At 43.3% G+C, this 27,388-nt stretch overlaps 1 protein-coding gene across 1 annotated transcript; it reads left to right on the top strand.

Annotated features, from left to right (window-relative positions):
- Nucleotides 1-126: 126 nt before the first annotated feature.
- p3h1 (prolyl 3-hydroxylase 1) lies at nt 127-27,388 on the top strand. The gene is made up of 15 exons (XM_056274429.1): nt 127-585; nt 1,597-1,749; nt 3,230-3,419; nt 4,634-4,765; nt 9,402-9,541; nt 9,696-9,785; nt 9,907-9,959; nt 12,417-12,544; nt 15,629-15,756; nt 18,595-18,690; nt 19,641-19,791; nt 24,674-24,791; nt 24,903-24,978; nt 25,130-25,270; nt 26,293-27,388. Exons 1-15 carry the CDS (start codon nt 127-129, stop codon nt 26,806-26,808), a joined length of 2,571 nt encoding a protein of 856 aa, XP_056130404.1. The 3' UTR covers nt 26,809-27,388.

The following is a 27,388-nucleotide window of genomic DNA, read 5'->3' on the forward strand; positions in this document are numbered from 1 at the left end:
CAATAGCCTGGCAGACAGATTTTTTTTTCTTCCTCACCAGTCAGAAACCCCACCTCCACACAACTTCGCTATCCCGAGCTAAAACCCGTACTTAGGATTTCTGACTCCTGATCCCGTTGTACCAGAATGGGGACCCGCTACGCGCGTGTATTTTTGTGCCTTATTCCGATATGCATGTCTCAAATACAATTTAGCAGCCATGCTACTTTGGAGCCTTACGACCTGTTATTCGACAGTGCCGTTGAAGCCTACTACAAGGCGGACTGGATTTCGGTTATCCTGAACATGGAGAAAGCGATCAGGAACAAGGCTGCAGTCCGCAAGGTGAAGACGGAGTGCCGGATAACGTGCGCCAACCGGACCGCCTTCAGCGAGCCCCTATACGGCTACGGCCCGCCGATACCGGGCGCTGGTGCCGTCGAGGACCTCGGCTTTTTCCAGCAGATCCTCAAACGGGCGGATTGCGTGAAGTCCTGCGAAAATGAGAAACTTGGCCCATCCACTCTGCACAAAGTGGGCGAAGAAGTGGAGCTCGAGTTTACAAAGAGGACACCATACAATTATTTGCAAGTCGCCTATTTTAAGGTAAGGCCGGTTCTTACCTCTAACAATCGTGCGCCGGTAGTTAGTTACGCTTTCTAATAAAGTCTGATTGCAATGGCATATCTAGCGCAGATAGGTTATCTACTACTACACACAACTGTGGTTTGTCATATTTATATCGCTCCCTGCTTCTGTTTATGTAATTCAGTTGCAGCGTTTCATGCTGGCCGTAGAGACGTACAGCAACGTGAAAACAATTCATTATTCAATGTCTGCGATCTCATTCAAAACCTAAAGCAAAACGTTGAAACTCGGGTTACAGTAAATGCCCCCCCCCCCAAAAACTCAACTGAGCCATGCCACGTCTTAAGGTGGAGTCTATCTCATACGTCTGACTTAACCCGCAGATTTTTGGGACACATCATTTAAAGATATAGATGGGTTTTATTCATTTGCCAAACTATTTAATGATAATAACAAATATAAGCTCTGGTAATAGAGGAATATACGTTATACCTTTTTTTTTTACTCATCAGTTAATGTCCAGTGAGTGTGGATGTCCTTGGGATGGATTCATTAAAAAGTGATTCGCTGCATGATGGTTTACTTTGCTCTGTATTTCAGAGGTTTTAATGATTTAAGAAAAGTGCACCCCAACTATTAGGCTACCAATAGTCTCAGTTTACTGCGTCAACTTCTTTGATGAGTTAAGACAAAGTTTGTGTTCGTTTTTTTGCAATTTGACAAGCTTCAGGATTATATCTGTGACACCATCTTCTTTAGTGGTTCACATTAAATTTAACTGACAGAACCCGCTTTTTGTTAGATAATGAATGGTAATCCGTAGTGAAATCATCTTTCCCAATGAAAATGTAACTCCTCTTAGCCCTGATGACTGATTTGCTTTTCTTTCTTTCTGTTTGTTTTCTCAATGATCGATAGAAGCTAGTTATATGCAGACGCAGTAAATATTGAGCACTTTGGAATAAAGTGGAATTAAACCATTCAGCTGGGTAATGCACTGTCGACTCAAGCACCCCTGTCTAATGACAGATCAATAAACTGGACAAGGCAGTGGCAGCGGCCAACACCTTCTTCTTGGCTAATCCAGATCACCTGGAGATGAAGCAGAACTTGGACTACTACAGGATGATGGCGGGAGTGAATGAGGAGGACTTCAAGGACCTGGAAGCTCAGCCGCATATGGTGAGATTGAAACTGACATGAAACAAACTTCTTTTTGAAATATTTTTTAAGGCATGTCTGATTTATGGCCCTTTAGTCAATATTTAGTCAATTAATGGTACAAGTACAGACAAGTTTCAGTATATTGTAGTCACTGAATACATTTTTAATACATGGAAATACATGTATACATATGAATACATGGACAGGATCTCAAGGCGCAGCCAAGGTGAAGAGTGTGTCTGTTTTGAGAACCTCAGAATTGCATCTCTGCTCTTCGCAGATGATGTGGTTTTGTTGGCTTCACCAGAACGCGGTCTCTGGAGCGCACTGGGGCAGTTTGCAGCTGAGTGTGAAATGGCTGGGATGAGAGTCTGCACCTCCAAGTCTGAGGCCGTGGTTCTCTACTGGAAAATGGTGGATTGCTTCCTCCGTGTTGGGGATGAGTTGTTGCCTCAAGTGAAGGAGTTCAAGTATCTCAGGGTCTTGTTCAGGGTAGGATGGATCAGGAGATTGGCAGGCAGATTGGTGCAGCATCAGCAGTAATGTGGATGTTGTACTGGACCGTTGTGGTGAAGAGGGAGCTGAGCCGGAGGGAAAGCTCTCAATGTACCAGTCAATCTTTGTTCCAACCCTCACCTATGGTCATGAGCTTTGGGTAGTGAACGAAAGGGTGAGATTGCGGGATACAAGCGGCTGAAATGAGTACCCTTCGTAGGGTGTCTGGGTTTCAGCCTTAGAGATAGGGTGAGGAGCTCGGACGTCTGGAGGGAGCTCGGAGTAGAGCCGCTGCTCCTTCGCGTTGGAAGGAGCCAGTTGAGGTGGTTCGGGCATCTGATTAGGATGCCTCATGGGCGCCTTCCTTTGGAGGTTTTCCGGGCACGTTCAACTGAGAGGAGACCCTGGGGTAGACCCAGAACTCGCTGGAGGGACTACATGTCCAATCTGGCCTGGGAACGCCTTGGGATCCCCCAGGAGGAGCTGGACTGCGTTGCTGGGGAGAGGGACGTCTGGAGTGCCCTACTTAGCTTGCTGCCACCGCAACTCGACCCCAGAGAAGCAGCTGATGATGAGATGAGATGAATACATTTTTAGTTTTTGTCTGTTGTCAGTGAAATATCTAATTATGTCAGCCAAATTTCATCCACATACATTTTCATAAGATTACCAGACAACCTGTTGTCTCGGTTGGTTTAGGCAAACATGATGTTAAACCTACTGTGTGCGAGAGAGGAACATGAATGATACATGTGAGGGCTGAGAAGGTGCTCTGTGAGGAAAAAGATCACAGGATCATAGGATTCAATTTCAAGAATCATGCACAACTGTCATCGATTTAAAAAAGAAAAAAAATTGCACAGACTGAGAAAGCCAATAATGGCATTTTTTTTCTGTATTACACTGCAGAAATAGTCATAGAAATCTCTCTGGAAAACTATAGCACAACCAAGATAACAGATGATTTGCCAACTCATTTCATACCAACATGCTACCCTTTTAGGCAGAGTTTCTTCTGGGGAAGCGGTATTACAGCGATGACTCGTTTGGTCTGGCAGCTGGACACTTTGAATTGACTGCAGAGGAGTATTTCGTAGCAGATAGAGAGTGCAGAGTGCTGTGTGAGGGAGCCCATGATTACGATGGGTACAACTACATGGAGTACAAAGCTGACCTGTTCCAGTCCATGACAGGTGAGACAACACATATTACATGTCTTTATGCATGCTCAATCATCCAGGTAGAAAAATCACAAAAAGTTGAATCAGTTCATCTGGACACGACATTTATTGAGAGAAACTTTTCATCACTCATTTAAGTGACCTCTTCAGTTAAGTGACCTCTTCAGTGACTGCAGGTATACCCACCCTTATAAACAATATAGTGGCATAACGACCAAAAACAACGATCAGTCTCATATGCAAATAGGCGTAACCATTAACTAGAGTTACAATGGCCATGTGTACTATTAATGGAGGATTTGGGAATGGTTGCAATCACTGCATTGTAAGATAGTGACAGATGTACTCTTAGCCCCCGCCCCCCGGTTCAGGGATGGTCATTTTCTCTTCACAAAGATAGCCTCTTCGATTCCCCATTCAAACCAGTGTTCCTCCCTATTCCTCCCTATCAAGGATGTGCATATCCTCATCCCCGAAAGAGTGGCCACTGGCCTGTAGATGGGTGTAGACTGCGGAGTCCTGGCCTGACGTGTCCAGTGTTGTGCCATCCTTTTGGCCAGCGTCTGTTTGGTTTCTCTGATGTACAAGTCATGGCAATCCTCCCGGCACTTAACAACATACACTATATTGCTCTGTTTGTGCCGGGGGACCCAATCCTTGGGGTGGACCAATTTCTGGCGCAGCGTGATTTGGGGTTTGAAAGCAACTGAGACGCGGTATTTTGTTTGGAAAATACACGTCTCAACTTTTCCAAAACTCCTGCCACTTACGGAATCACCATGGCCATCTTACAATGCTGTGATTGCAACTCTTCCCCAATCCTCTGTGATTAGTACACGTTGTCATTGAAACTCTAGTTAACGGTCACGGCAATTTGCATATGAAACTGACTGTTGTTTTCGGCCGTTGTGCCACTGTATTGTTTATAAGGGTGGACCTACAGTCAGTTTAGACTGAAGAGCTCACTAGATGAGTGATGAAATGTTTCTGTCAATAAACGTGTCCAGATGAACTGATTCAACTTTCTGTGAGCACATATTACATTTTTCATAGAAAACACATCATGTAATATGAAAGTCATGGACTAAAATATGTAAGGGGCATGGGCAGGGAATAAATTCAAATTCTCAAATTGAGAAAACTTGTCATAATTCTTGCCACATGAATATCTCCTGTTTGTTTCAACCCTGCATTCCAACCCCTCTAACCTATGCGTGTGTTGTCAGACCATTACATGCAGGTGCTGAACTGTCAGCAGCGCTGCGCCGTAGAGCTGGCCTCAACTGCAGGCAGAAGCAAGCCTTTTGAGAACTTCCTTCCCTCACTCTTCAACTACCTCCAGTTCTCCTACTACAACAGTGAGTTTCACAGACCTTCAGTCACGCACCGCCATATTTTGTGTCATAATGAAAGTGTTAAGTATACACGTGATTTGGTGGATGTTTTTACCAAAAGTGCCTCTCTGAATTCTGATAGTATACATTTTCTTAGTGAGCCGTGCCATTAGGAATGAATGAGCTATTCGTTAACCAGTGGTTCTCAAACTTTTTCTGTCACATCCGGGGGAAGAACATTTTTCATGCCTCCCCTGCCCCAAAAAAATGGTGACAAAATGGGCAAAGTTTAACTTTATTTAAATAACATCAAGATCATGAACATTCCTTTCAGTAGTTTCTGTTGTGCAAATAACAAACGTAAGTTCCACTTCAACTTTATCAAACCTCTTTTTGTGACATTTGTCACTAGATTGCTCCATCAGTCTGTGTGCTTTTTCAAAAACAGAAAAACGAAATACATTTTAAAAATCACTTTGCTAGAACAATAACGATGAAGTTCAATCTGTGCAAAAAAAGAACAAATGCAGATATTTGGGGAGAACGATAAGCAAGTCAATTTGTGAGAGCTCAAGTCTTATCACTGCATTAGTGGCTGCAATAAGCCTGTTTTGCACTGCACATCTTTTCAAAACGGGGTTGCAGCCTCGATACTGCCACTCTCAAGTCATGCTCAATGTTGAGCTTAGATCTGTACTTTGTTTTAAGTGAAGCAACAGCCGAAAAGCCCATCTCACAGAGATAGGATGTGGCGAAGGGAAGCAGAATGCCCACAGCCCTCTGTCCTATGAGTGGATACGCCCTCCCCACAACAAGCCAGAATTCACTCAGTGTATGAGCTGTAAAACGGGTGGAGTCAGATGTCATCTTGATGAACTGATTCTCTTCAGCAGAGCTGAAATCAGCAGGTGCTGCTGCATTGAATGTATCTGTCACCCAGTCATACTGAGCACTGTTGTTTGGGAAGTATCTTTGAAAGAATCCTCTCAGGGTAGTGATGTGCTCCTTTAGACATGAAATCACTGTGGTGGCTCCAAAATCACTGGTCAGATTCTCAAAGAAATCAGTATTTCCTTGATCAAGTTGCCTGCCCCACATCTCAAGCTTTCAAGTGAATGCACTGATCGTGTCTGCAAGGTGAGGAAGGTGCTTGTCTCTGCCTTGAAGCTGAAGATTTAATTCATTCAGCTGTCCAAATATGTTGCTGAGATAGGCCAGTTACATCAGAAATAGTTTATCACTAAACTTGCTTGCAACTCCAGGCATACGCTCCTCCTCCAGAAACATCCGAATTTCCTCTCTGAGCTCAAAGACTCGCGACAACACTTTTCCTCGCGAGAACCACCTCGCCTTGCTGTGAAGCAACACAGCTGAATGTTCAGCTCCCATCTCCTCACAAAGTGTAGAGAACAGCTGCCTCTCAGGGGTCTTGTTTGATGAAATTGACCACACTAACAACATCGGTCAAAACCTAGTTTAGGTCAGGGCTAGTCTATGACACAGTGTGTCCATTGCGCATTTGGTGAGACCCTCTTGATTAGTGCCTGCAATCCCTTTGTTTTCCCCTGCCATGGTCTGTGCACCATCCGTGCAAATGCCCACATAGTTCTCCCTTTTCAGCCCATGTTCTGTCAGGTAACAGTCTAGAAGCCTAAAGAGCTCATCAGCTGTCGCTCTACTTGGGATGTACTTGCAAAACAGCAAATCCTCACGCAGTGACTCTGACATGACAAAGCGAATATAAGCAATAAACAAGCAGTCTTTATTGCTGTCGGTAGCCTCGTCCACTTGTAAGGTGAAATGTTTGTCTTTCAGTTTTTCAATGAGTTGTTCTTCAAGATAATTTGAAATGTCACATATATGTCTTGCAACTGTATCATTGGACAGAGGGACAGTCTTCAATTTTGCGGCGCTTGTCTCATCATACATAGTTGACACCATATCTAAAGCCGTGGGAAGTATGAGCTCCTCTGCAATTGTGTGTGGTTTCTTGCACTGCGCAATTCTGTATGCGACTTTGTATGATGCCATTAGTGCTTTGTTGTTCACTGATGCAGCTTTTACAAAGCAATGTTCCTGCTGACGGTACGCACCAAGTTTTCTCTGAAAGAACTCGAGTGGCTTATTGATGTGACTGGGGTGTAATGTTTCTAAGTGTCTTCTTAATTTGTTTGGTCTCACACTGTCTGCTGCCAGAGTTTTCAGACATTAAATACACACTGGTCTCTCCTCATCTCCCACCACATTCACTGTGAACCTGAGAGCAAGATAGGCTTCGTCATATTTTCTTAACTTGGTTTTTTGTTGATTACTGTCAGCTATGCACTTTGTCTTGTTTGTCTCGGAAGCATCACCTGTCTTTCTTTTCGTCCCTGTCAAATATCTCTCCATTCTGTGAACCTACAGACTCTCTGTCTCATGAAAGCACGTTTTGATGATTGTTCCACCGTGAAAAAGATTCCAACGTCAAAACAGTAGTTCTGCACTACATTCCCCCCCGTCAGCCCCCCCCCCAGTCATGCCTCTGTGCCCCCTGGGGGGGGGGGGTACGCTACACACTTTGAGAAACGCTGTATTAAGCTACGCAAGACTTCAGAGAATTATCATTACCACAAACCATCAAAATCAAAATATAAATCTTTTTCTTTTGCTGGCTCATGGGACAGTAATGGGCTCAGAGACATTGATATGACTTGATATGATTATCTTACCTGGATTATTGAGCATGCACCAAGACATTGATATGACTTGAGACAGTATCTGGCTTAGTGATTGTCACCGCCTGAGTTCATTTACAACCATCTACGTGCAGTTTGTATTTTTTTGCTGTGTCTGGATTGTGTGAGGAAATCATAGGGAACCCACACAAAGATGTGCATCCCAGGCCCCAATGCAATCACAATCCGATGTAACATAATGCCATGTCAGTAGCAAATGAAAGAAGTGAAAGCACACAGCTTTAAAACAACCAGCAACAGCGAAATGCACTTTACAGTTGGTGCCTAAATGAAATGATTACTAGGAAAACAGACCGCTGTGCTATAGAAGATGAGCCATAACAGCAAGGCAAAGATAGTGGTAGACCAGCGTACGTAACAAAATCTGGTGTTAGAGCACCATAACAGATGAAAACATAATCGGTGACAGTGCACCTTGACACAAGTGAAAACATTATCGGTGACAGTGCACCTTGACACAGGTGAAAACATTATCGGTGATGGCGCACCCTCACATAGCCAACATTATTCATGTCTGCACATATAAACACAAAACACAAGTGTGTGGGTTGATTATTAGTCAAATAGATAATAAAAAAAGTTGTACTTACATCATAGGTGTACTCTTGGGGCTTTTCGCTGTGGGAAGCCATCTATTGTACTGTGTAGTATGCATGTCCATAATTACACGCGGGCACACTTTGCACATTTTTGAACATACCGTATACCGTAGACTAAGTGCTTGAGATCTTTGATATGATAGTGGCGAGATAAAGATGGGTCCATGCCTGCGGTCCCTAAACTGTTGCAGGCCCCCATGCAGCTGCATTACCTGCGTATATGGTAGTTTTGCTGCTGACCCACTGGTGTGTGAATGATTGTGTGTGGGCCCTTTAATGGACTAGTGATCTTCCCTGGGTATCTCTTTGCTTTCCACCATATGTCTGCTGCGATAAGCTGCAGCTCTGGATTGGAATAAGTGGTTATAGATAATGGATGGAAGTATAGAATTGCAAATATTAGAAAAGGGAAAATGCATGCTTGCATTTTTTATGCATTCTTTATGCTTTTTGCAAGCACGTAAAATACATGCATGCAACACATAAAGTGCATTTTGATATCATGTAGTCATTACTTCTTTTTTTGCATTGATTGTAAAGTAAAAAGCAGTTCTAGTTTGACAGTGCCTTGTTGGGAGTTCTAAAGTCTTTGATAGAAACTTTACCTGAGAAGTAAAACCTCTTGTGTTGGTGCCCTCAGTGAGTCTTGAGTCATGCTACAAATGAAACAAAGGTTTTTTTTTTAAAACTTAATAAGTAATGCAAGATTTGGAGGTTAGTAAGACAATATAGCAGTTATCGAAATAAAAAAAAAACAGCTTTTGAACTAAAAAATTACTTTTTTTATCGCGCATAAGATGGATACCATTAATTATTTTAGGTATTTCTCTATTTTCATTTGTCTTACATATGTATGTTCTCTATCTTCCTTTTTTATATTCTCCCTTGTCATTCTTCGTCATGCATATTTCCTCTTTTCTGCCTCCTTGGGTCCTGGACTGTTCCGATGGCATCTGGACACTGCTTGGCATCCTGTGCATCATATTTTTCATAAATGTTATAAGTCCATTATAATTCTGTTTATCCTCTTTCAATGTTGTATTGCGTAAACACACCATCCATTGCACGTTGTCCGTCTTGGGAGAGCGATCCCTCCTCTGTGGCTCTCCCTGAGGTTTCTTCCTATTTTTTCTCCCTTTTAAAGGTTTTTTTTTTTTTTTTTTAGGGAGTTGTTCCTTATCCGATTAGAGGGTCTAAGGACAGGATGTTATGTTGCTGTTAAGCCCACTGAGGCAAATTTGTAATTTGTGATATTGGGCTATACAAATAAAATTGACTTGACTTGACTTAACATCTCTCCTTCTACTGTCTTCCTGGTTCCAGGTGAGAAGTATAAGCAGGCCATAGAGTGTGCCAAGACCTTCCTGCTGTTCCATCCTAAGGATGAGGTTATGAACCAGAACCTGGCCTATTACTCTGTCGTGTTCGGGGAAGACAAGGCAGAAGGTGTTTCCCCCAGGGAGGTATGGCATGCAAATAGGATCCATACAGTAGCATCAGTTCCTGCATTTTTACTATTTTGTTATTTATTAGTGTCATCCTTGTGAGTATTAACTTTTACATCACACATATGAAAACACTTCTTCCCTCTGTCTCCACATTTGCGCCTGTCCTCAGGTGGTGAAACGTTACATCCAGCAGTCCTTACTGGAGAAAGAGCTGCTCTACTTTGGCTATGAAGTCTTTGGAATCACCTTTGTGGATCCAGTAAGTCAAACTACTGTTTGTTACCTGTGACCCTATTTCATTGTATTCTCACTGGTCATTTCCTACTGTACTGCAGGGTGAGATTATTTGAGACTTGACCTCACTGTTGTTATTTGTTCAGGACACATGGACTCCCGAGGACATCATGCCTCAGAAACTGAGAGAGAAGCAGAAGTAGGAATTCAAACATTAGTACATACAATCATGTAGTACTGAGTAACTGGACCTTTTACAACAGTTTTAAATTATGGTTCACTTTTTTGAACCCAGATGTAATTAAGATGTTGTCTGGTGTCATTTGGAATTGTGCAGACCAAAACTTCACTGATCACTTCAGTATTGAGAAACTTACCACTTTGGTGAATCTTGTCACTGGGCTTCACTACAGTCTGATGGGGAATCATTTAAGTCCTCAAAAACCATGCTATACCTTGAAACTGAGAAGCTGGGGCATCCCGGTAGTGTTGCGGTCTATTCCATTGCCTACCAACATGGGGACTGCTGGTTCGTGTTACCGCCAGCTTGGTCGGGCATCCCTACAGACACAATTGGCTGTGTCTGTGGGTAGGAAGCTGGATGTGGGTATGTGTCCTGTTCTCTGCACTAGCGCCTCCTCCGGTCGGTCAGGGCGCCTGTTCGGGGGGGGAGGGGGAACTGGGGGGAATAGCGTGATGTTCCCCTGGCAAAACTCCTCAATGTCAGGTGAAAAGAAGCAGCTGGTGACTCCAAATGTATGGGAGGAGGCATGTGGTAGTCTGCAGCCCTCCCCAGATCGGCAGAGGGGGTGGGGCAATGACTGGGACAGCTTGGAAGAGTGGGGTAAGTGGCCAGATACATTTGGGGAGAAAAAAAAAACAGGTAAGCTCACAGTGCAGTCACATATACACTGCTCAAAAAAATAAAGGGAACACCTAAAAACACAATATAGACCTTGATGAATGAAATATTTCAGCTGAAAATCTTTATTTATTAGACAGAGGAATGTGTTTAGAGCAAAATAACCTAAGAATGATCAATGGAAATCAAAATCATTAGCCCATTAAGGTCTGGATTCAGAATCATACTCAAAATCAAAGTGGAAAATGAGAACATAGGCTGATCCAACTTCTGTGGAAATTCTTCAAGACGATTCAAAATGAGGCTCAGTAGTGTGTGTGGCCTCCACGTGCCTGTATGCACTCCCTACAACGTCTGGGCATGCTCCTGATGAGACGACGGATGGCCTCCTGAGGGATCTCCTCCCAGACCTGGATCAGGGCATCGGTCAACTCCTGGACAGTCTGCGGTGCGACATCGCATTGGCGGATGGTACGAGACATGATGTCCCAGAGGTGCTCGATTGGATTCAGGTCTGGGGAACGTGCAGGCCAGTCCATAGCATCAATGCCCTCGACATACAGGAACTGCTGACACACTCTGGCCACATGAGGACGAGCATTGTCATGCATGAGCAGGAACCCAGGACCCACTGCACCAGCATATGGTCTGACAATGGGTCTGAGGATCTCATCCCGGTACCTAATGGCAGTCATGGTACCTCTGGCTAGCACGTAGAGGTCTGTGCGGCCCTCCAAGGATATGCCTCCCCAGACCATCACTGACCCACCGCCAAACCGGTCATGCTGGAGGATGTTGCAGGCAGCAGAACGTTCTCCATAGCGTCTCCAGACTCTCTCACGTCTGTCACATGTGTTCAGTGTGAACCTGCTCTCATCTGTGAAGAGCACAGGGCGCCAATGGCGAATCTGCCAACCAAGATGTTCTCTGGCAAAGGTCAATCGGGCTGCACGGTGTTGGGCTGTGAGCACAGGCCCCAATTGTGGACGTCGGGCCCTCATACCATCCTCATGCATTCTGTTTCTCACTGTTTTAGCAGAAACCTGCATATTAGTGGCCTGTTGAAGGTCGTTTTGTAGGGCTCCGGCAGTGCTCCTCCTGTTCCTCCTTGCACAAAGGACCAGATAGCGGTCCTGCTGCAGGGTTGTTGTCCTCCTGCGGCCCCCTCCACGTCTCCTGGTGTACTGGCCTGTCTCCTGGTACCTCCTCCATGCTCTGGACACTGTGCTGGGAGACACATCAAATCTTCTTGCCACAGCAAGATGTGCCATCCTGGATGAGCTGCACTACCTGAGCAACTTCTGTAGGTTGCAGATACCGCCTCATGCCACCTTTAGTGGTGAGGGCACTAGCAAAATGAAAAACTAACCAAAGATCGGCCAGAAAAGATGAGGACAGGCAAATGGTCTGTGGCCACCACCTGCATATCCATTCCTTTTATAGGGGTTGTCTTGCAAATTGTCTAATTTCCACCTGGTGGAAATTAGACAATTTACCAACAGGTGAAATTGATTCACAAATCAGTGTTGCTTCCTAACTGGACAGGTTGATATCTCAAAAGTGTGATTGACTTGGAGCTACATTGCATTGCTTATGTGTTCCCTTTATTTTTTTGAGCAGTGTATCTTTGTTTATCCAAACGCTTACCTAGCGAGAAGATTCGGCAAACTGGTATGTTTCTCAACAATGAAGCGATCGGTCAAGTTTATGTTTTACTGAAATCCAGCTTTAAAAAAAGTGAACCTATCCTTTAAAAACCCTATCATTTACTCTCCTCTATGTGCATCCTAACAGAGCGGACAGGGAGACAGCGGCCCGGATCACAGAGGAGATTGGGAACCTAATGAAGGAGATTGAAACCCTGGTAGAAGAGAAGAATAAGGACTCGTCAGACTTGGCCAAGTTAATCACCGAACCGGAGAGTGAGCCTTTCCAGTAGATTTTTTGTTTCATATGAGTTGTATTATACATGTATATATACATTTGCAGTTGCATATACATCTTGAAAGACTGGGTTCACATTCTTGCTACTCAGTATTATTCCCTATTCATCCACATTGTAGCTGCAGTGTGGAGCAGGTGATGTAATATCAACAGTCAAAGAGCAACTACCTATTTTTCAAATATTGGCAATATGTGAAAAGTAATAACACATTCTCAAGCTTGATTTAAAATAAAAAGAGGTGACATTACAGAAGACAGGACGAGACATGGTCTGACATAACTATAAACCCCAATTCCGATGAAGTTGAGACGTTGTGTAAAACGTAAATAAAAACAGAATTCAATGATTTGCAAATCCTTTTCGACCTATATTCAACTGAATACACTACAAAGACAAGATATTTAATGTTCAAACCGATAAACTTTGTTTTTTTTGCAAATATTCACTCATTTTGAATTTGATGCCTACAACACGTTCCAAAAAAGCTGGGACAGGGGCATGTTTACCACTGTGTTACATCACCTTTCCTTTTAACAACACTCAGTAAGCGTCTGGGAACTGAGGACACTAATTGTTGAAGCTTTGTAGGTGGAATTCTTTCCCATTCTTGCTTGATGTACGACTTCAGTTGCTCAACAGTCCGGGGTCTCCGTTGTCGTATTTTGCGCTTCATAATTCGCCACACATTTTCAATGGGAGACAGGTCTGGACTGCAGGCAGGCCAGTCTAGTACCCCACTCTTTTACTACGAAGCCACGCTGTTGTAATACATGCAGAATGTGGCTTGGCATTGTCTTGCTGAAATAAGCAGGGACGTCCCTGAAAAAGACGTCGCTTGGATGGCAGCATATGTTGCTCCAAAACCTGTATGTACCTTTCAGCATTAATGGTGCCTTCACAGATGTGTAAGTTACCCATGCCATGGGCACTAACACACCCCCATACCATCACAGATGCTGGCTTCTTAACTTTGCGCTGATAACAATCTGGATGGTCCTTTTCCTCGTTAGCCCAGAGGACAGGACACGATGTCCATGATTTCCAAAAACAATTTGAAATGTGGACTCGTCAGACCACAGCACACTTGTCCACTTTGCGTCAGTCCATCTCAGATGAGCTCGGGCCCAGAGAAGCCGGCGGCGTTTCTGGGTGTTGTTGATATATGGCTTTCGCTTTGCATGGTAGAGTTTTAACTTGCACTTGTAGTTGTAGGGACGAACTGTGTTAACTGACGATGGTTTTCTGAACTGTTCCTGAGCCCACGTGGTAATATCCTTTACAGAATGATGTCGGTTTTTAATGCAGTGCCGCCTGAGGGATCGAAGGTCATGGGCATTCAATGTTGGTTTTTGGCCTTGCTGCTTACGTGCAGAGATTTCTCTGGATTCGAATCTTCTGATGATATTATGGATTGTAGGTGATGAAATCCCTAAATTCCTTGCAATTGTACGTTGAGAAACGTTGTTCTTAAACTGTTGGACTATTTGCTCACGCAGTTGTTCACAAAGTGGTGAACCTCACCCCATCCTTGCTTGTAAACAACTGAGCCTTTCGGGGATGCTCCTTTTATACCCAGTCATGACACTCACCTGTTTCCAGTTAACCTGTTCACCTGTGGAATGTTCCAAACAGGTGTTTTTTGAGCATTCCTCAACTTTCCCAGTCTTTTGTTGCCCCTGTCCCAGCTTCTTTGGAACGTGTTGCAGGCATCAAATTCAAAATGAGTGAATATTTACAAAAAACAATAAAGTTTATCAGTTTGAACATTAAATATCTTGTCTTTGTAGTGTATTCCATTGAATATAGGTCGAAAATGATTTGCAAATCATTGTATTCTGTTTTCATTCACGTTTTACACAACGTCCCAACTTCATTGGAATTGGGGTTTATAAAATAAAGGGATTTGCTTGTTGTGTGTAAGAGGGAATTTTATCAACAAACAGTAAAATTGAGAAGTATTGGTGGTAAGGATGCTATAGATACTTCTGATTAAATGTGATGAAACTTTGGAGAATGACATGTCCCATCACTGGGTCCAAGCATCTTGATATTGACTGCGCTGATTGAGCTGTCACTGGCCCTTAGTGCTGCATTCTATCAACTATTTGTTTATCCGTGTTCACACGCAATGTGTCAGACACACTGATCTAATTTGGACAAAACATAGGAAAGTGATCCAAGTAACAACTGGGGTTTTCCCCTCGGGGATGAATAAAGTATTCTGATTCTGATTTGATCATTTCAAAATTACACTCATTGGACCAAGGGGGGCACTACATTGCTTTGTTTTGTTTTTTTCCTCTGTTTGTCCTTCTGGTTGTATGCCATTTCTTTCAGTCACCACTAACTTGATTTTGAGGAAACTAATGGAAATTACTCATCAAACAACTGAATGCCTTTTTAATATTGTTCATTGGAAGGGGTGTCCAGGTAGCCTAGTGGTCTATTCCGTTGCCTACCAACATGGGTATTGCCAGTTTGAATCCCCGTGTTACCTCTGGCTTGCTTGGGCATCCCTACAGACACAGTTGGCCGTGTCTGCGTTGGGAAGCCGGATGTGGGTATGTGTCCTGGTCGTTGCAGTAGCACCTCCTCTGGTCGGTCGGGGCACCTGTTCAGGGGCAAGGGGGAACTGGGGGGAATAGCGTGATCCTCCCACACACTATGTCCCCTTGGTGAAACTCCTCACTGTCAGGTGAAAAGAAGCAGCTGGCGACTCCACATGTATCGTAGGAGGCATGTGGTAGTCTGCAGCCCTCCCTGGATCGGCAGAGGGGATGGAGCAGCGACCGGGACGGCTCAGAAGGGTGGGGTAATTGGGCATGTACGATTGGGGAGCAAAAGGGGGGAAAAATCCCCCCCAAAAATATATTGTTTATTGGCCTATTGTTTATTGGGCAACTGCATTAAGAAACTGTTTACTGTTGAGCTATTTTAAAATGTCCAACTTCCCTGTGAATTGCATTTTAAAAAAATTGTAAAAAAATACTGCTTGAAACACTGACACCATAGCATTTAGCTTGTGTAGATTTCCCATTTTGACTTAACCTTCACATCCCAGGTGGTCCTCTATTGTATGATGACATCAAGATCACCATGATGTCCAAACAGCTCAACGGGTCTAATAGGGTGCTGCTGGATGGCGTGATCAGTGATGACGAATGCCGGGAGCTCTACCACCTTTCCAATGTGAGTTTTTAGATGAATTACGTAGCCTCTGCTTTATGCTTGTCAGGATTCACCAGCTGGGTTAAAGCAGAGGCTTATCCAATCAGTAAGATTCAAGTCTCTCTCCCAGAAGCTAATTTCTCCAAAATGAAATAGTCACCATTTGAAAAATGTTGGCAAGCATCAAAGTTAACTCAGTTTGAAATAGTTTTGAACTTGGAAGCCACGATAGGTGTTAGAATACAGTACTCTTTCCAGCTTGGAAACATCCCTTGCATAGCAGACTGCTGTCAAGCTGCAGCCTTATCACTGTTCTGATCCAAATAAATGCGTTTCATGAAGCACTTTTACAGTTTTTCCTCAATTGCTTAGACACAATGCCTGGAATAACACACCATTTTCTCAAATCTTCACACACAATTTTAAAAACTCACACCCAAAGATACAAACATCTAACTTCTAGGTCCCAATTCAAACTTTGCCTTCAGACAACATGCACGAGCTGTCAAAAATACATACTACATGACTGTTTGTTACACACTGGAGGGATTAATTCAAAACACTACTACCAACATGTTTAGAATAAGTTTTCAGAGAAATAATTTGGAACTTTGTAAAATCGCAGCACTGACTATCCAGATAACCTTTTAGGAACACCCTGGTGAGAGAAAATCAAAACAGTACTGTAATAAACACCTCTTATATTAGCGGATAAGGGAATACTACTGTATATGCTACTGTATATACTACTGTATATTGGTCAAAAACCTGACCTTTGAACTGTCACACTGACAAAACATGTAAGGAAGAGACCATGCGCAGTGAAGTACCCAATTTCCAAACGCTTTATTTCCAAATGCAGCAAATGTACAGGTTACTCAGCATCAGCATTCTCATCATCTTGTCTCAGGTCTGGGTCAGGCCATAATATCTCATCAGTTTCATACATTATGTTTGCTCTTGCCAGGCAACGTGGGAAAAATGCCCTTGTGTGCCTTGGATAGACTCCACAGAGACATCACCACAGGCGTCCATCATTGCCTCAAGGAGGTTTTGCTATGCGTAGAGGTTGCAGTCATACACTCCCCACCACCAAGTTCCTCAATCGGATTTAGAAATGGGGAATATGCTGGCAAAAAAAGAACAGTGAACCTGGGGTGGTCATTGAACCAGGCGCGAACCAGAGCAGCCCAGTGGAAATTCACATGATCCCAAATGACAACATATTCGGCTTTCTCTGGTTGTCCTGGCTCCCCCTCCTGTTGAAGAATGGTATTGTGCAGCTGATCTAGAAATTGAAGTAGCTGTGCCGTGTTAATGGACCCACTTTGACACCACAATTGCTGATGGCTGCACATAGGGTGATGTTGCCTTTCCTCTGGCTAGGAACTTGTATGATGGCATGGTGACCAATAATGTCATGCCCCCTTTTACACCTTTTTGTTAGGGTTGAACCCTGCCTTGTCGATGAAGATGTTCTCACATGGGTTGGCCATGGCATGCAGCTCAAAGATTCTCTACCGAAATCAAAAAACACGCATTCTACTATACTACAAATACAGTACTGTAGTGTACTAATGTGATGGAATGAAAGATTGTGTACAGCCATTACGCTAACACATTACAATACAGTACTGTATAAACATGATGGAGAGATGGGCCATTCTCTACATACTGTAAAACTTCTGTAAAGTATAACAATTACCTGCACATATTGGAATCGTTGCTTCTTAACTCTGTTTGAATTCCTTTCAAAAGGCACACGGTACAGCTGCTTTGTCCTTATGTGTTTCTTCTGGATGATCCAGTCAATGGTGGAAATGCTGATGCTGTCAATTCCTTGGAAGACTACCTGGTCTTCAACTATTTGGGTTTGAATTCCACTCAAACTGATGGCATTATTGGCAATCACCATATTCACCAGGGCAGTATCCTGCTCAGCTTTGAGAAGTCTCTGCCTACCTCCAAAAGATGGCTGCCTCTCAGTTCTGCAAAATTTGACCATTACTTGACCTATGGTCATCCATTACTGTGGTAACAGCTACACTGAGAACGAAGTGGAGATTCCGTCTGTGTGCACTACAACATTACATGTATCACAGTAACAAGGCAAATTACCTGTTTTCCCTTCTGAAAGTACGGATAAAGGATGCAACCGTGTAACGGCTTAGGTTGGGTTGCACTAGCTGGCCAGCTTCTCTGATAGTCCTTCCATGACCCTGAAATTCTGATTGGTGGTTCAACAATTGTGAGATGTTAAACCACCACCACCTGGAGAAAGATGTGCTCTTCGAGTTGAGGTTGCGATGACTTGAGTTAATTATATTGAGAGCATGTGTTTGCTGAATGAACATATATTGCAATGAATTATTTATTTGAACACTTTTGTGTAAAGTTTTGCAGAGAGAGTTTTGAATATTGAAATGCGGAAACAGGTGATTAGTGTTTACGGTTATGGGAAATGTGTGTGTGTTTTTGGGGATGATGTAAGGGTATGGGTTTTTGTGCTACAGGAACCAAATTTTGTGTTTAACAATCAAGAAAAACTCTAAGCTAAGCAATCGAAATATACAGAAAGAGATCTGGAAGCATGTGGGTCAGTTAAATTTAAAATAATTGGAAACTATTATTTTCTGTCATTTTTCCTTTTACTTTTTTTTTGTGAATTAAAGTTGTGTAATAAGCGGGATGAGCCGCTCCAAGGTGGTCTTCTATTGAAAAATAATGACCGACGTGGGGTCCTTGTCATATATAATCGCTTACGGATTTCCTTTTTTTTTGTAGTTTCATTGAGTATATGAGGGCGTTGTGTGTCACAGACGACTATGTCAGTGTGTTGACATTGTGCATACTTCCCAGGCTGCTGCTCTGAAAGGTGATGGCTACAGAGGGCGCCCTTCTCCCCACTCCCCAAATGAGATGTTCCAGGGAGTTACCGTCCTAAAGGCTGTAAAGGTCTGTAACCCAGTTAACCTAAAACATAACTAACAACCTACACCAAGTTTCATCAGATAGCATCACCTGGTTCAACTGGGTGGATTAAAAAAAACCACTTCGCTGTAGTGCACAGAAGCAACATAGCACACTTTGTTATTAAAGGATAGTTCAGTTTCTTAACCTGCATCTTTTTGTTTTTTGTTTTTTTTTTAGTTCATGCCATCATGCATATTAGTTGTAATATTATTTCACTCACTTCATTGTGAAGATCTTGAACCACCACTGGACAAAGTTTTACAACAGGGTTTTATAGTGCCCTAAAATACAGTCCTTAAACCTGTCCTTCCAACAACAATAAATCCCTAGGGCCTCAGTTAGATTCTATACATGATTTTCCCTTATCTATGAATTCGCCATTGCGCTAGCCACATAGTTTATTGATGGTCACTACTACCGACTTTAAGTATATGCTGGTCATTCGTGAAAGTTGAACCAGGAAGTAGCTCAGCAAGGTGATCGGCCATTTATAATATTGGACATATTGATTTATAACTTTTAACTTTCACTTTCATGTTCACTTCCAAGTATATGGTTTAGATAATTGGGTTAAACTGGACTTGTTGAAATATGTCTGATGTTCTATTCCATTGCACCATAAAGCTGTGTCCAGCAGTGGTCCCAAATTCAAGCTCTCAAAAATGATGCTGAGAGTAAGAATGATATAACTGATATGCACAATGGCAAACACTATGAAAATAAGAAAAAATGAAATTATCCTTTAAGTCAGCAACATGACATCACCTCAGAAGTGGCCGCACGTGCCACCATGGTGCACTAAAAATGACACACACAGAGGTGAAACAACAGCCAGTTTTCTTTTTGCGCCATTAATATTTTGACATCATCTCCACCAAAAGCACTAATGAATTTATGCAATGTTTTTCATTCTTTAATGTGTTGCTACACAGCTTGGGCAGGAGGGGAAGGTGCCTCTTAAGAGTGCCCGTCTGTTTTTTGACCTGAGCGAGAAGGTGAGGAAGATTGTGGAGTCCTTCTTCCATCTGAACACAACACTTTACTTCTCCTACTCACACTTGGTGTGCCGCTCTGCAATTGAAGGTACAGTACATCAGGAAGTTGCATTACACTGGCTATCAGGGGACATTTTATTCCCTGTGGAACAGAATACTGGACAAAATAACAAGAACATACAGGGACTTGACATTGGACAAAATAACAAGAACACTTTGTAGTATACAAATATCAGGTGCTTTGAGTTGGTACACTTATTGCCTTCATAACAGATTGTGTCCTCTGTGGAATGCTGCCCACAGCAACGAGGACAACAGGTTGGAGCATTCTTTAAAAGGGAAAGTTCTTTGGGGAAGGAAGTTGTTAGGAATCTACTTTGTTCAAGGCATCCGGGTGGCGTGGCGGTCTATTCTTTTGCCTACCAACATGGGGATTGCCAGTTCAAATCAGTTCAAATCCCCGTGTTACGTCCGGCTTGGTTGGGTGTCCCTACAAACACAATTGGCCATGTCTACGAGTGGGAAGCCGGATGGGTATGTGTCCTGGTTGCTGGCTCTAGCGCCTCCTCTTGTCGGTCGAGGTGCCTGTTTGGGAGGGGGGGGGGGGACTGGCGGGAATAGCGTGATCCTCCCACGCGCTACGTTCCCCTGGCGAAACTCCTCACTGTCAAGGTGAAAATAAGCAGCTGGCGACTCCACATGTATCTGAGGAGGCATGTGGAGTCTGCAGCCCTCCCCGGATCGGCAGAGGGGGTGGAGCAGCGACCGGGACAGCTCAGAGGGGTGTGGTAATTGGCCAGATACAATTGGGGAGAAAAAGGGGGAAAAAAATCCCCAAAAAGTAAAAAAAAAAAAAAAAAAAGAAATCATTGTTCTCCGGAAATGTGTATAAAGGGACAAATACTTAAAACATTTCTTGAGGCAGTGGAAGGTGTTAGAACTTAGCTACCCATTAATGAAACCATGCTTGGAATTGTTTATCTGTATGAATGTGAGTATGTTATCTTGGAACAGCACAAGGAAGTAGTGTGCATTTATTTGGTTCTGAATCTACTACTATGACTTTTGGCTGCTACCGTTAGGGGTCGCCACAGCTGATATCCGTTTCTGTCTCTTCCTGTCCTCTGCATCTTCCTCTGTCACACCAGCCACCTGCATATCCTCCCTCACCACATCCATAAACCTCCACTTTGGCCTTCCTGTTTTCCTCTTGCCTGGCAGCGCCATATTCAGCATCCTTTAATATACTCATTCCTAATCCTGTCCTTCTTCGTCACTGCCAATGAAAATCTTAGCATCTTCAACTCTGCCACCTCCAGCTCTGCCTCCTGTCTTTTTGTCAGTGCCACTGTCTCCAAGCCATATAACATAGCTGGTCTCACTACCATCTTGTAAACCTTCCATTTCACTCTTGCTGGTACCCTTCTGTCACAAAACACTCCTGACACTCTTGTCCACCCACTCCACCTTGCCTGCACTCTTCTTCACCTCTCTTCAGCACTCCCTGATACTTTGAACGGTTGACCCCAAGTATTTAAACTCATCCCCCTTCATCATCTCTACTCCTTGCATCCTCACCATTCCGCTGTCCTCCCTCTCATTCACACATATGTATTCCATGTTGTTCCTACTGACTTTCATTCCTCTTCTCTCCAGTGCATATCTCTACCTCTCCAGGCTCTCCTCAACCTGGCTCACTACTCTCGCTACAGATCACAATGTCAAGTCAAGTCAATTTTATTTGTATAGCCCAATATCACAAATTACAAATTTGCCTCTATAGCAACACAACATCCTGTCCTTAGACCGTTGCATTGGATAAGGAACAACTCCCTAAAAACACCCTTTAACAGGCGGGAAAATATAGGAAGAAACCTTAGGGAGAGCAACAGAGGAGGGATCTCTCTCCCAAGATGGACAGTGTGCAATGGATGTTGTGTTTACACAATTTACAGAATACAACATTGAAAGAGGATAACAAAATTGTAATTATGTCATCCGCGAACATCATAGCCCACAGAGACTCCTGCCTGATCTCGTCCGTCAACCTGTCCATCATCATTGCAAACAAGAAAAGGTTCAGAACTGATTATTGATGTAATTTCACCTCCAGCTTGAACTCCTCCGTCATTCCTACCACACACCTCACCACTGTCACACTGTCATCATACATATCCTGTACCACTCTTACATACTTCTCTGCCACTCCCGACCTCCTCATACAATACCACACCTCCTGTCTCGGCACCCTGTCATATGCTTTCTCTAAATCCACAAAGACACAATGTAACCCCTTCTGACCTTCTCTATACTTCTCCATCAACATTCTCAAAGCAAACATCGCATCTGTAGTGCTCTTTCGTGGAATGAAACCATACTGCTGCTTACCTCTCCTCTTAATCCAGTTTCTATTACTCTTTCCCATATCTTCATGCTGTGGCTGATTACTTTATACCTCTGTAGTTGCTACAGCTCTGCACATCACCCTTATTCTTGAAAATCGGTACCAGTATGCTTCTTCTCCACCCCTCAGGCATCTTCTCACTTTCCAAGATTGTATTAAACAATCTAGTTAAAAATTCTACCGCCATCTCTCCTAAACATCTCCATGCCTCCACAGGTATGTCATCTGGACCAACCGTCTTTCCACGCTTCATCCTCTTCATAGCTGCCCTCACTTCCTCCTTGCTAATCCACCACACTTCCTGATTCACTATCCCCACATTATCCAACTTTCTCTCCCTCTCATTTTCTTAATTCATCAGCCCCTCAAATACTCCTTCCACTTTCTCAGCACACTCTCCTTGCTTTTCACCACATTTCCATCTCCATCCTTCATCACCTTAACCCGCTGCACATCCTTCCCAGCTCGGTCCCTCTGTCAATCCAATCGATACATCCTTTTTTCCTTCTTTAGTGTCCAATCTCTCGTACAACTCACCATACACCTTTTCTTTTGCCTTCGCCACCTCTCTGTTTGCTTTGCGCCACTTCTCCTTATACTCCTGTCTACTTTCTTCATCTTGCTGACAATCCCACTTCTTCTTTGCCAACCTCTTCCTCTGCATATTTTGTTGTACCTCCTCATTCCACCACCAAGTCTCCTTGGCTTCCTTCCTCTGTCCAGATGACACACCAAGTACCTTCCTAGCTGTTTCCCTCACTATTTCTGCAGTGGTTGCCCAGCCATCTGGTAACTCTTCACTACCACCCAGTGCCTGTCTTAACTCATCTCTGAACTCCACACATCAGTCTTCCTTCTTGAAATTCCACCATTTGATCCTTGGCTCTGCCTTCACTCTGTTACTCTTCTTGATCTCCTAAGTCATCCTGCAGACCACCATCCGATGCTGCCTAGCTACGTTCTCCCCTGTCACCACCTTGCAGTCTCCAATCCCTTTCAGATCGCACCTCCTGCATAAGATGTAGTCCACCGGTGTGCACTTTCCTCCACTCTTATATGTCACCCTGTGTTCCTCCCTCTTCTTGAAATATGTATTCACCACAGCCATTTCCATCCTTTTCGCAAAATCCACCACCATCTGTCCTTCCACATTCCTCTCCTTGACACCATACCCACCCTTCACCTCCTCATCACCTCTGTTCCCTTCACCAACATGCCCACTGAAGTCCATTCCAATCACCACTCTCTCCTCCCTGGGTACACTCTCCACCACTTCATCCAACTCACTCCAGAATTCTTCTTTCTCTTCCATCTCACACCCAACTTGGCAGGGCATATGCCCTGTTAACATTCATCATCACACCTTTGATTTTCAGCTTCATACTCATCACTCTGTCTGACACTCTCTTCACCTCCAACACACTCTTGACATACTCTTCCTTCAGAATTATCCCTACCCCCATTTGCACCATGGTAGAAAAGTTTGAACCCACCTCAGATGCTCCTGGCCTTACTCCCCTTCCACCTGGTCTCTTGCACACACAGTGTATCTACCTTCCTTCTCTCCATCATAACAGCCAGCTCTCTCCCTTTACCTGTCATGGTGCCAACAATCAAAGTTCCGACTCGCACCTCCGCAATCCTTCCCTCCCTCCTCTCCCACTGCCTCTAGACATGCGTTCCCCCTCTCCTTTGCCCAACAGTAGCATAGTTTCCACCGACACCCTGCTGGCCAACAGTACCGGTGACGGTCATTGGTAACATGGGCCTTGACCGATCTGGTATGGATTATCTGATTTATGTGTCTGGTTCTGAATAATAGACTCATATTCCATGACAATAAGTGCCCTGCAGGGCAGGTTATTGACTTTTATGACATGACTGCCCGTATCATTATCTACTATTATGTTTGTTAGTTCAAGGCCCCAGAATGACTCATTAGACCATATTGCTTGTTTCTCATTGTTTCGGGGTCCAGTTGCTCCAGGTTTGGTATATTTGTGCAATAGCCTTGAATTCAAGCAATTTCCAAATCAGCCCAACAATAAAATTCCAGCTAAGTGTATGCAATGATGTTTTGTTGAGAATATGTCACTTCCATGTCATTTTTTTCAGTGTTATTGCCTTGAATCTGTTTGGCATATTTTAGAATGATTTCTGATATTATTTTGCTCGCCACATTTAATATTCATACACCTGCAGCCACTAGAACCAAGGCACCAAATCTTTGTCCTTTTCTGATCCCTAGGATTTGACTCTTGTAACTTTTAGACCTCTTATTTAAAAATATGGACAGAGATGGTCTCTTTGAAAGGTGACATGCAGTATACTGTTATCAGACATTTACTTTGATATGAGTATCCTGTGCAGGCGACTTTATAGTGGTTTTGTAATTACTTAATAGTTACAGTCCTTTTGATTGCATAAATACTTAATGTTTGTCCATCTACTGTGCGTCCACTAAACCTCCTTCTAATCTAGTGCTATATAAAACAGGTACTGCACACGGCTTTACAGATATTTCTCTCAGATGTTCAACTTATTTTTTATGCCTCTGGCTAAACAGAAAAGCAAGAGGAACGTGAGGACCTGAGCCACCCTGTCCATGTGGACAACTGTCTGCTGATCTCTGAGCTCAATGAATGTATCAAGGAACCTCCTGCATACACACACAGAGACTACAGGTAAGCAAACACTCACATACATATGCAGCTCCAATCCCAATACAAGGGGAATATTATGATAGGTACCAGATGAGATTGCTAAGCCTGTCATTTTTTCTTTCTCTTCCCCAGCGCCATCCTATATCTAAATGGAGATTTTGAGGGGGGAGATTTCATTTTTACTGAGCTGGATGCTAAAACAATCACGGTAAAGATGAAAATATTATTTGCTGACTTTTTGTTATTCACTTGTATATGAGAGAAAACGATGGTAAATCTTATGAAAGGGAAATATTTTCAAGTGCTGTGAACATGTGTTTTATTGTATGTTTGCGTTTCATTGTTTCCTCCTTGTGCAGGCTGAAGTGCGTCCAAAGTGCGGTCGTGTGGTAGGGTTCGGCTCAGGGAAGGAGAATCCTCATGGTGTGAGAGCTGTCACCAAGGGCCAGAGATGTGCTGTAGCACTGTGGTTCACCCTCGACCCAGCCCACGAGGAGAAGGTAAACCTACCTAGGATTAATCTTTCACCTTTGTACCTAAACTTGTCCCTCTTCCCACTAGCATTTTGATTCTTTACCAGTTCTGTCATGGCCGCTCCCGGTTCCGGCCACTCCAGCCCCGGTTTCTATGTCTCATGTCTTGCCCTGCTCTGACAACACAATCCCAGTCCTGAATCCTGTCCAGTTTTCCTGTTACCCATTTTCCCCAAAGCTGTTGTTGATTATTCAATCAAGTTTCATTGTATTTGTTTGGCTGTTTAGTTTGTTCGTTATCAGAGTGTTCCACGATTGATTGATTGATTGATTCAATCAATCAGTCAATCAATCATTTACATCTTTACCATGTCACCACGTCTGTACCATTTCATCACCATGTTATCACATCCGTACCATGTCATCACCATGTTACCACATCTGTAACATGTCATCACCATGTTACATCTTTAACATGTCATCACCATGTTACCATGTCTGTAATATGTCACCACGTCATCACCATGTTACCATGTCTTTAATATGGCATCACCATGTTACCACGTCTGTAACCATGTTACCACATCTTTAACATGTCATCACCATGTTACCATGACTGTAATATGTCATATGTCATCACCATGTTACCATGTCTTTAATATGTCATACGTCATCACCATGTTGCCATGTCTTTAATATGTCATCATCATGTCACCATGTCTGTACCATTTCATTACACTGTTACCACATCCGTACCATTTCATCACAATGTTACCACATCCATACCATGTCATCACCATGTTACCACGTCCGTACCATGTCATCACCATGTTACCACATCTTTAACATGTCATCACCATGTTACCATGTCTGTACCATGTCATTGTCATGTAATCATGTGTCTTCCTGATACCTTCATGTTTCCTACCAGTAAACCTTTTGTTTCACCTGTTACAGTGTCTGCATTTGGGTCCTCAAGTCCTGCTCCCACGATGGCAAGTTCTATTTATTTCTCACACTTTTTTGTTTTTCACTTTGTGTGTTCGTAGGAAAGGATCGAAGCACAGGAGATGCTGAAGATGTTCTCTACCCCCCTGAATGAGGAGTTCAGCAAAACAGAGGCGAAAGACACCTCAGAATCTCAGCGCACCCCCTCAGACCATGAATCAGCACAGATGTCAGCAGACAAAACCAATGAAAAACCGGCCAAGAAACCTGAAAAATCAGCCAGCACAAAGGTTGAAACCCCACCTGCTGATGCGCCAAAGGATAAGGCTGCGGATAAAGCGGCCAGCAAAAAAACAGCCACAAAAGTGAAAACTGCCCCGAAAGCAAAGGCCAAAGCTGGAGACCAGGCCAAAGCCAAGACTGCAGATAAGGTCAAGTCAAAACCCACAGCTAAAACAGTGGGCAAACAGACAGTCAAAACAAAAACTAAGCAGACGGACAAAAAGGACGCCAAACCAGTTACAAAAAAGACTGCGCAAAGCTCTGTAGAAAAGGAATCCAGGGATCCTAAAACAGACACCGCATCAGAATCTCAGAAAGACAAGGACGAGCTGTGATGCAAACAGAACCTGACTTTTATTTTTTTCGTGGTGTCTATTTTTCTACTGCTTGGAGTACTTTATAAAGGTTTCTTCTGTGGGAGTGCTGAATCAAAGTGCGAAGTTGAGTTGTAAAAAATGTTAAATGTCTTTTAATCATGTGGTCATGATGTTACCTAGAATTGCAAGCCATGTTGAAATACCAAGGGACTGCAGTATTGTTGAGGGCGGTCAATTTTTATTACAGTCCTATATTGATTAGAAGTTTTTCCTTTTTTTTTTTCTCGAGAGAGTCCCCTTCAGTAATTAAAGGTACTGTAACCCTCTTTATCTGTTACTCAAAGCCTCATACTTAAAGAGATGGTGGTGTTTTCATCATGACTACAAAAACGCAATTCAAAATTTTGATGAGAGGTTTTTATTATTTTTTCGTACTTCTAAGTGTGTTTCTGTTGCTTTTCAGTAATGAGAATGGAAAAGCAGACGGAGAAGATGATAAAACTGAGTTGAGCAGATTTACTTTTATCGTGAGGATAAATGAAATAAAAATAATGTTTATCAACTGTGGTGAGTCTGTATTATGGAAAATGACAAGTTT

Source organism: Lampris incognitus, chromosome 2 (assembly GCF_029633865.1).
Source record: "Lampris incognitus isolate fLamInc1 chromosome 2, fLamInc1.hap2, whole genome shotgun sequence".
Classification (NCBI taxonomy): Eukaryota; Metazoa; Chordata; class Actinopteri; order Lampriformes; family Lampridae; genus Lampris; species Lampris incognitus.

Excerpts from the sequence above, each read along its gene's own strand:
- p3h1 (XM_056274429.1), top strand. The coding sequence starts at position 127 with ATGGGGACCCGCTACGCGCGTGTATTTTTGTGCCTTATTCCGATATGC. Across the intron at positions 9,960-12,416 it reads AAACTGAGAGAGAAGCAGAA|AGCGGACAGGGAGACAGCGG; the intron begins GTAGGAATTCAA and ends GCATCCTAACAG. Across the intron at positions 12,545-15,628 it reads GTTAATCACCGAACCGGAGA|GTGGTCCTCTATTGTATGAT; the intron begins GTGAGCCTTTCC and ends TTCACATCCCAG.